Below are 10,556 nucleotides of genomic sequence, written 5' to 3'. Positions count from 1 at the left end.
TTGTAAAAGAGTCGTCAAAATTTGAGAAGTTACATAAGATCAATATTATAGTCTTTTGACAAAATAAATAATTTTTTGAAGTCATTTTGCACTCTGGTTTAGTTTTGATAATTTTTTGTCTAATTGTCTTCGACACTTCATATGCGTGGTCGAAATTTTAGGATGATTATTTTGTAAAAAATTATCAAAGCTAACCAAAATACAAAAATAGTTCACTATTTTCACCAATTAGCTTATTATAAATTAAGATTGCCACTATAAGTGTACGTATAAAAGTTTTTGGAGTAGAATTTCTTTCAAACATAAAAGAAAAAAAGGTTTTGGAGTATAAATATAGTTTCTAATTAAAATTATACTATAAGCAAACGGTAGTTATAATTTGATCCATTTGAAAATGGGTAAATATTATTTTGTTATAGTTCATATCTTTTGTTTTATTAAATGACAATTCAAATTTTGTATTTTATAAAGGGATATTTGCGGCAATAATGCATATGTAGTTCATTTTATTGCACTTAAATGCTTATGTAAAAATTTTGGCGGCAATAATGCCTACCGTTACGATTTTAGAGCAGACGTTGGTCCCTGGGCCGTTAGGGGTATATTTGATACACGTGTCACGACCCGATTGGGTTAAATTATTAAAATTTAAAAACAAAACTCTATTTATTATTCAGGTTTCTAATTTGAAAAAAAAAACTAACCATGATTAATTAATATAACTAGAAAAATCGATTGTCTAAAACAGATACCCAAAATCTAAAACAAAAAAAACTCAAAACTCCATACCCAGAAAAATCATCTTTCCCCCCACGATCGAAGAGACGACGACAACCGGAGGAGACGACGACGACACTATTGCAATACAATGCCGACCATTCGACAACCGGGGGAACAACCACCCGACTACGGTGAGTTCTTTTCTGTTGATTGGGTTTCATTTCTCAAAGTCTTCATGCAGTTATTTTTTGGGGAGAATGATAATGATGCTCTATATAGAGCAGTTTGGGCGGGGAAGGGTGTCGATTTTAAAATTTTTTGGGGGTGAGAATAATGTTGATTTATGGTAGGTGGTATTATTAAATTTGGCTAAAAATGTTGTTGGGAAGCATGTGCATACAATTGACAGAGTGGGGTCCATTGAAATATATACTTTGTTATTGAAATGAATCTTTGTTGTTGTGGTCCATGGTTCAATCGTGTGGTACACTATGTTGCTCTTCAAGTGTGTGAACTATATTGTGTTTCGGTTTGTGTGTGTGTGAAGTGTTGACATTGCATTTTTTATTTCTATTGACAGGTGGTCATACTAACATCTTCACTATTGCAATACACCATGGGGGGAGCTGGTTTACTCCATTCGGCAATAGAAGATATGAGGGAGGTAAAGTTGATTATGTTGATTGGGTGGATACTGATTACTTCACTAGGATGGAATTGGATGGAATGGCCTTGGACTTAGGGCATAAACTTCCAGTGGGTTTTATGTACAAACCAATAGGAAAGGTGCTTAATATGGGCTTCATGGTGGTAGGGGATAAGGAGATCCTAAGAATTCTAGAGGATATTGAGAGGAATCGGGCTACAAAGATTGAAATATTTCTTGTTTTTCCTGAAACAGTTCTACTTTTAGATTGGAAGGAAGATTCAGAAGCTGTTAAACATGTCCCTGCTAACATTTTACCTCCTCTGAAAAGATGTATTATAGAGGAATTACCAGATGATTGTGATGTCCCTACAGATGTTGTTGGTATCCCTGTTGATGCAACCATTGATGGGGAACAAGAAAAGTTTGATGCTGATCAATATTCTGAGGAATTTCATGATGCTGCCTTTGATGAACCTGATAAAGAGGAATATGAAGAAGAGTTTGACTACATGGATGATGAAAGTGATATGGAAGACCAAATACCAGAGGTGGTTGTGCTTTCAGATTCAGAGGATGATATTGGTGATGTGAGGGAGGATACAGTTGAGGAGAACCAAGACCCGGTTCAAAGTGACAGAAATAGGAAAGGAAAGCAAGCTGATGTGAGGGAAAATACATCTGAGGATAGCCAAGACAAAGTTCAAGCTGATGTGAGGGAAAATACAGCTGAGAAGAGCCAAGACAAAGTTCAGCGTGACAGAAAAGGGAAAGGAAAGCAAAGTGATGAAGATTTCATATTGGAGGAGGAAGAGTTTGAGCAAGATGTTGAAGCTGAGATAGAGATGGGTACACAGTCTGACCCTAGGAAGTGGCGGCAATCAATTTCAGATTTTTGTACTCAAAATCTTGATGATGGAGACTCAGATGGTATATGTTCTGAGGAGGAGTTACACGAATTGAAGTCAGATGATGAGTTTGATGCTGGTAAAAATTCCAATGAATTCAACCCGAAAACCAAAATGCAAAACTTCCAATTTGTTCTTGGCATGAAATTTTCCACTGTTACAATTTTAAGGAATGCAATAAGGGAGTACTTTATTGAAGGTGATCGAGAATATGTATTTATTGCCAATGATTCAAATAGAGTTAGAGTTAAGTGCAAGGGTGCAAACTGTGAGTGGATGTTGTTTGCTTCAATAGTTAACAAGATAGATGGCAAAACAATGAGGGTCAAAACACTTGTTGACAAGCATAGTTGTGGCATTGTTTTGGACAATAAAAAGCTGACCTTAACTTGGCTTGCAAAGCACTTTTTGGAGCAATTTAGGCTAAATCCGAGTATGGAATACAATGTATTTAGGGAGATAACTGCAAAGACCAAGTACTCACGTGTGTCTAGCTGGACATTTTACAAGGCCAAAACAAAAGCAAGGAAGATGTTGGATGGGTCTGTCAAGGAACAATACACCATTCTTGATGACTACTGTAAAAGGTTGTTGGCTACCAATCCTGGCTCTACTGTGAAGTTGAAAACTGATTTGGTTAATGGGAGAAGGCAATTTCAGCGTATTTATATTTGTCTTAAGGCATGTAGAGATGGCTGGTTGGGGGGTTGTAGACCTCTAATTGGTCTTGATGGCTGCTTTTTAAAAGGATATTGTAAGGGCATTTTATTGGCTGCAGTAGGCATTGACGGTAATAACTCCATGTTTCCCATTGCCTACTGTGTTGCTGAAAAGGAAAACACTGAGGTTTGGACTTGGTTGTTGGAGCTATTGAAGGCTGATATTGGGAGTTTGAGTCCCACCAAGGTGACAATGATGAGTGATCGTCAAAAAGGATTAGAAAATGCAGTGGGAGCCATCTTTAGTGGGTGTGAGGTGAGGTTTTGTGTTAGACATCTTCTTGCTAACTTTAAAAAGGAATATCCTGGACTTTTACTTAAGCAACTTTTGTGGGCAGCAGCTAATACTACAACATAAGCTGAGTTTGCTCGAGCAATGCAAGAAGTCAAGAATGTCTCGGATGGTGCTTACAATTGGCTGGCAGGGAAGAACCCCACAGAATGGACTAAGCCACATATTTCAGAGTACCCAAAATGTGACATTTTGGTGAATAATTTGTGTGAGAGTTTCAATGCAGCCATATTTGATGCTCACGACAAGCCAATTATAACTTTACTAGAGAAAATTAGATTTTGGTTGATGTCTCGGTTTTATAACAAAAAAGCTGAGTTGGAGAAGATGACTCAACCTGTGGGGAAGAGAATTTTGAAGATAATTGAGAAGCAAAAACAGGTTGCAAAGCATTGTCTGGTTACTAGGTCTGACAAGTTTCAGTTTCAGGTTCAATGCAGCAATGGTAGTGCCTTGGCCGCCGATTTGGAATTCAGAACTTGTACATGTAGGAGGTTTCAATTATCTGGGCTTCCTTGTGGCCATGCACTAGCTACTATCTGGTTCATGGGAGGTAATTTCTTTGATTATGTCCACGGATTCTATAAAAAAGAATCATTGCAAAAAGCATATGAACAGAGTGTGCATCCTATGCCTAGTCCAGATATGTGGCCTCAGACAGGACTCAACCTAATTGATCCACCACCTGAGACGAAGCTGCCTGGAAGACCTAAGAAAGCTAGGAGAAGGGAGACAGATGAACCTCCACCTGCTTTAAAGAAAGCTCGAAGAACTGGACAAGTTAAAACATGCAGCATTTGTCTGAAAACAGGCCACAGGAAAGAAACATGCAAATCTGCTAAGGTGGTTGAGGTATAAACTTTATGCTTTCTTCTCAGTCCAGATACTTTTTATCATTGATTAGTTGCTTTATCATTGTTTTGTGAATTTGGAGCTAAATATTTGTTTGTTCAACCTATTTTAGAATCGTGTGGTCAAAAAGCGAGGTCGTCCACCACTGCAGAACCCAACTGAATCCACACTTTTAAGGAAGGAAAGAAGACTGAAACAACATGCTAAAGGAGGAACTAGTGGTGCAACCAATGCTCAACCCGATACTGTCTGACTGGAAGGAGTTTCATCTTTTGATTTTATTTTGAACTAGTGGTCGAATCTTGTATTTTGGTGTCTGTTATGTTGACCATTTTAGAGTCATGTATTTTGGTGTCTGTTTTTTGAGTCATGACAGGGTCATGCTGGCCATGATATTGGTCATGTACAGATCAGATACATTTGGCTTTTTAGGCCTATATTTTTGTACCTATCTCTTATGGTAATGAATGTAACTAGTTGTTGATCATATTTATTTCACAATATACATAAACTAGAATACTTAATTCAAAATAGACCAAGATAGATTACATTGATTTGGGGTTTCATTTTACAACAAAATTCATTACAAATCAATGCCTAGGGTGCAATAGCTTTGTCATTGTCAATACTGCACATGAAGATTACCCAAAAATAAACTAACAATACCAACAACTTCTACTTTGATTTTGTAGCCCAAATAACCACAACCAATAGAATTACAGCAAAATACATAGTATTCAAAAAGTAGTAACATTGCATTTGACCTCCATCATTTACTCTACCCCTGCTTTCAGCACAACTTTCACAGCTTTCTCTTCCAACATTTTGAAGGTTGTGAGATTGTGTCTCAAATCCATTTGAAGAACCATTGCATTGCCGATGACTTCCCATGTCAGTTGTCGTACTTAGGGATGTGATTTCAGTTTCAAGGTCACCAATTTTTCTTAGTAGTCCAGGGATGACCACCTTTGCTCGATGGCACATTGGAGGGTCTATCCATTCAAAGAAATTACACCCACCATGAATCTGAAATCACCAAAACATACAAAATTTCTAGTGAACACCCATAACCATTTATTCAATGAATAAGATTACAAAAACAAATGGAGATCTTACCCGATACTTGTTGCATGTTTTGAATCTTCACCCAGGATTTTTGTTTGTCCAAGCCGTTCTTTCTACCACTGGCCTTGGTGGTCGACAATGGCAATTTTTTCCGTTCTCCATTAACCCGATGCAAAAGATGCCCTAACCCCCAATTCAAAGGAATTACAAGTTTTCTTCTACTGGGTTCACGTGCTATACTGTCGGGGGTGGATCGTTTGGGTGTGGTCGGGGGGAAAGCTTCATCTTCATCATTTTTCTGGGTTTGGAGTTTTGAGTTTTTTTTGTTTTAGATTAGTTTTAGACAAACGATTTTTTTGGTTATATTAATTAATCACAGTTAGTTTTCTTTTTTTGTTTTTGTTTTAAATTTTACTAATTTAACCCAATCGGGTCGTGCCACGTGTATCAAATATACCCCTAACGGCCCAGGGACCAACGTCTGCTCTAAAATCGTAACGGTAGGCATTATTGCCGCCAAAATTTTTACATAAGCATTTAAGTGTAATAAAATGAACTACATAGGCATTATTGCCGCAAATATCCCTTTTATAAAATGAAACAAGATAGTATCATGTATTCGATTTTGGTCAAAATATTTTTTAATATAACCAAAATACTTTTTATTTTTGATTAAATATTGAATTTTATATTATATTTAATTAATTTTAAAAATAAAAAATAAAAAATAATTAAAAACAAATTAATTAACTAAAACAAAATAAAGAAACAAAAAGTAAACAAATTTCTCTCTCCTCACTCTCCCTCTTTCTCACGTTCCCTCTTCCATTTCTCCATTTTAGATATGAGTTTGAGCTTTCATCACCATGGTTGTTCGTCTGAGTCACTTTTGCTGTTCAGCGAGGCTGCTGAGTGCCCACAACAATGGAAGCAATTTGGGGCATTTTCACAGTCCCATAAATCTGGATTAGTCCCTTCCACATGGGTCAGATAAGATTCGTCGTCTCTATGGTAGCCAAGAAAGGGGTATTCAAACGGACTCGCAGCAGTCGAATTCATTGGGGATGTAACGGTCTAGGTGGGTATCATTTTTTTTGTTTGGTCTGAACATCAAAATGATGTTCTTCATTTTGGTTGGAAACGAAAGATGTTCAACGAAGGGTGTTATTCATTTTTTTTAACAGTAGAGAAATGAGCTTTTAATGTTATTCAATCTCTTCATAGAACACATTTGAAATTCATAGTTGGTACAGATTTAGGTGGGTGATGTTTTTTTTTTTTTTTTTCATTTTGGCTGGAAATGGGTGATGTTCATCATGATTTTATATCACCTGTTATTGAATTTGATTTTTAATTTGAGTATTGTAATGTTTGTTTGATTCATTATATTTTAGAATTTATTTCAATTTGATTTAAGGTTAAGATTAGGTTTTAATTTGAGTATGGTGGACTGAGTTTAGGTATGAAGCAAGAAATGGGGGGAGAGAATGAGGGAAAGAGAAGAGAGAGGAGAGAGAAAATAAAATTAAATATATGTTCTTTTTATTTAATAATTTAAATTAAATTATAATATTAATTAATTTATAAGAGTGAGGGAATTTTGGTCACATTAAAAATATTTTGACCAAAATCGATTGACAAAACAAAAATATTTTGTTTCATTTTGCAAAATGCAGGGTTCGAATTGTCATTTAACAAAACAGATGGTCCGATCAGTAACTTTTACGCAACACAGAGTCCAAAATGGTATTTACCTTTGAAAAATTGAATTTCAATAGGATTGGATCTTTTTTGTAATTTGTTTTTGGGATAATTGCGGTTAAATTCTCATGTAATTTCATTTATTGCAGTTAACTACTTATGTAAACATTTTGACAACAAAAATACCTAAGTAGCTATTCCGTGCATCATTAGCTGATCCTTCCCATCCAGGGACAACGTATGTGAATTTCATGTCAAATGAACAAACACACATAACGTTCTGAGTTGTATCCACTTTCCGACCTCGATATGGTATTTGTTCATCAATTGGAACATGCGCAGAAATATGAGTCCCATCTATAGCTCCAACACTAAATAAATGATTAGATTTTTTTTTATTGAATATTGAAAGAAAGAGAAAAAAAATAATTCAAATTTTTGTACCTTAAAAAATGGATAGTATCTTGGATCGAATCGCATTTGTGGAGGAGTTACAGGAGTAATTAATTCTTTGGATAGATGGCATATTACCTTCAAAACATTCCTAAAATAATGAGATGTGGTTGAGGTGGAGTGCTGAAATCGTTCAGCAACCACATGATGCCATTCATTATGGCCAATCACAAATAAAACATAGCCACTTGTTCTTCAACAAAAAAATATCGTGAGTTCTTCAATAAATTTTTTTCCTTTTAGAACACCACAAAATAGTTTGAAGACATATTTGTTCATTCTGAACAAATCATAACACCTACTCCAATGGATGTGCAACACTTCCATAATGTATTCATGGCCTAAAAGAGCTGAATTTCTACAAGGTTGCTTAGATAGATATAATTGATTATATTCCTTGCAAGCAAAATATAGCAAAATCTCTCCAATCTTATCATCTGAATCATCCTGTAAATCATCCTTGTTGAACCGAGCAACGTTTAAAGACATTTTATCCTGATAGTAGGAAAAACTTTTAAATTTTACATTCAATATATAAAAATATATAAACACTCAAAGTCAAAGTCAAACCATAAAACAAAATAAGTAAAACAAGTCATTGAGTCAATAGCTAAACAAAGTCATCCAGTCAATAGCTAAACAAATTTATACAGTCAATAGCATAGCTAACAAGGTCATCTAGTCAATAACTTAACAAACTCATCCAGTCAATAGCTAAACAAAACTAAAGTTAATAGCTAAACAAAGTCATCTTGTTCACAGCTAAACAAAGTCTAAACTTTTCACTTCAAATTCAGCAACCAATCTATTCTTTTATGCTCTGGCATCTTTAGAAACAATGCTCTGGACACCTCGTTCTCAAACTTCTCAATAGCTTTTGCGTATACTTCTCCACTAATTCTATAAATTTGATTAAGAGCTTCAACATTCTCATCCAATAAGTAATGTGATGCAGATGTTGCCATTGATCTCTCTATCAATTCAGTCTTTTGCTTTGCAGTTTCATTATATGTTGCCAGTGCATCTGCCAAAGCTGATGAGAACTTTGCTCTTTTTACTGATTGAGAGTTTAAAGTGGCTGTTGATTTACCTCTTCTTTTGCTACCATCCTCATCAAAACCACTTTCTTCATTCCTAGTAGAAGGACTTATCGACGTTTCATCATCATCATTATTATCTCCATCATTAGAAGGACTTCGAGTTAAAGGGTGAGCATTGGAACCAGTTGCAGTAGTATCACCAAAGATAGTGCATAATTTCTCATAAAACTTACAACTTTTCTTTCTAAATCTTTTAGCAGACTTCTTAACCTACATGAAATGAAATTATATTGATAAAATATACCAATACCTATTAAAATAAAACAAGCATAAAATCCATTTTAAATAATTTTGACCCGAATAAGTTTATCCCAAACTTCATCAGTTGCACTAACTTCTCCAGTCACTGCATTGTATCCCATACCAGTCTCTTTCAGTAAAGACTTAAAATCCTTATTCTTTTGCTGTAATTGATTGTATTTGTTCCTTAGTTGCATATCACTATAATTTCTTTTTGCTCGTGCACAAAGCTCTTCCTTTATATATTTCCATGATTGCTTTGTAAATGTTGTGGTATTCTTATTTCCCTTTAAAACTTCTTCTTCCATAAGTTCGATGAAAATTTCTTCATGCCTTTGAGTCCAAACAGAAGCCTCATCATTGTTCTCAATAATAAGAACTTCATTATCAATGCCTGCCATCTAGGTAAGACCTAAGGATTCAATAAGAATTCTAAATGAAAAAACAAGACTATTCCTAAAGAAACAACAATTTCAAGAACAACAATAAGAAACTAGATTTATGTCATATATTTGCTATCCTAAAACAACACCAGAAACTAACCAGATCATGAACAAACTAGATCAAATATTTAAAATAAATACAATAAAAATAAAAAATCATTCTTAAAAATCATAATATAAACAATATTGCATAGGCATGTTTAAAACATAATTTAAACATATTAAACTTTCCAAATAGATTTCATTCATAACATTAGTAAATTGAAAAGCTGATTTAGTTATAATTACCAAGTAAGTAATTCTAATAATAGCAATGAAGAGGATCATATATTCATCAAATTAACAAAATAAAACAATGTCATATGAAATAAAAACACACACCAAAAAACATAAAAGGTATACATAAATATATATGTATATATATTCTATCATGATGTAGATCATTTCTTAATTGAACTGTCATTGCAGGGTAAAATATATAATAATATCTCCCAATGAGTTCCATTTCGACTTTGTTATTCAAGTTTCTATGCTCTATGCTCTAACATAGTCAGAAAACCTTGCTGAGTAATAGGTACTAATGCATCTCAACCTATCTGTCTTGAAACTAATACTAATAAAACTATACTCACCTTAAGTGCATAAACATAGAGATTGTCTCCACAACAAATTTCTGTTAGCTGAACCAAGCAAGTTTAGATTACAACATGTATCGGGGAAGTCTAGATACTGAGACATCAACTCCACATTTCATAATTGATGAATATAAATTTTTTATTGTAAACATAACAAGAAAATACTATATTTCAATTAGACAATTACTACTATCAAGTTCTAACTGGAGTTTAGAAACCATTCTATCTTGGCTTCTAAGAAGTTCTATGTCATCCTGGGACTTGTAGCCGCTGCTCTGCTTATCTCAAGTATTGCTTGTTCCATTTATTATCATAGAAGAAAAAAAACAGACCAAGAACCAAGGTAATACTAATCATTAGACTGCAAATCCTCTCACGTGCTATCAACTTCAGATACCAAAACAAAATCTTTCGGGATTTTTCTAGTTATAATTTAGTGACTAACTTCAAGTGATGTTTTAAAACAGGGAACGAAATGAAAATTACACAATATAATGGCTTCTATATGGTCACTCCACTAACAAAGCACCATATATATGGTTGTATGGAAAGAGCTTCTCACCAAGACAATAGGGAAAAAAATATCTAGTTCAATTTAAGAGGCCTACAAGAATGATTTTATTACATTGTGTAAGCATGAAAGTTTACATTGCATATTTCAAATAAATAGTCTTTTGAGTTGATGTTAGGACACTCTGACAAAAAAAAAGTTGGATATTAGGAACACACACAAAACACAAAGATTTGAAAAACTCATGTATAGCTTTATAGTAGGTCCAGAG

At 34.3% G+C, this 10,556-nt stretch overlaps 2 protein-coding genes across 2 annotated transcripts; one reads left to right on the top strand and one right to left on the bottom strand.

Annotated features, from left to right (window-relative positions):
- Positions 1-3,369: 3,369 nt before the first annotated feature.
- LOC133834192 (uncharacterized) lies at positions 3,370-4,390 on the top strand. The gene is made up of 2 exons (XM_062263709.1): positions 3,370-4,137; positions 4,250-4,390. The coding sequence occupies exons 1-2, from the start codon at positions 3,370-3,372 to the stop codon at positions 4,388-4,390; spliced, it is 909 nt and encodes a 302-aa protein (XP_062119693.1).
- Positions 4,391-8,138: 3,748 nt separating this feature from the next.
- Positions 8,139-9,097, bottom strand: LOC133834181 (L10-interacting MYB domain-containing protein-like). The gene is made up of 2 exons (XM_062263699.1): positions 8,753-9,097; positions 8,139-8,666 (listed from the first exon to the last, which is right to left on the bottom strand). Exons 1-2 carry the CDS (start codon positions 9,095-9,097, stop codon positions 8,139-8,141), a joined length of 873 nt encoding a protein of 290 aa, XP_062119683.1.
- Between the last annotated feature and the right edge of the window lie 1,459 nt (positions 9,098-10,556).

The sequence above is a fragment of the Humulus lupulus genome, chromosome 1 (genome assembly GCF_963169125.1).
Source record: "Humulus lupulus chromosome 1, drHumLupu1.1, whole genome shotgun sequence".
Lineage (NCBI taxonomy): Eukaryota > Viridiplantae > Streptophyta > Magnoliopsida > Rosales > Cannabaceae > Humulus > Humulus lupulus.
The sequence above is the reverse complement of the archived record's forward strand: the minus strand, read 5'-3'. Positions and strand labels throughout refer to the sequence as shown.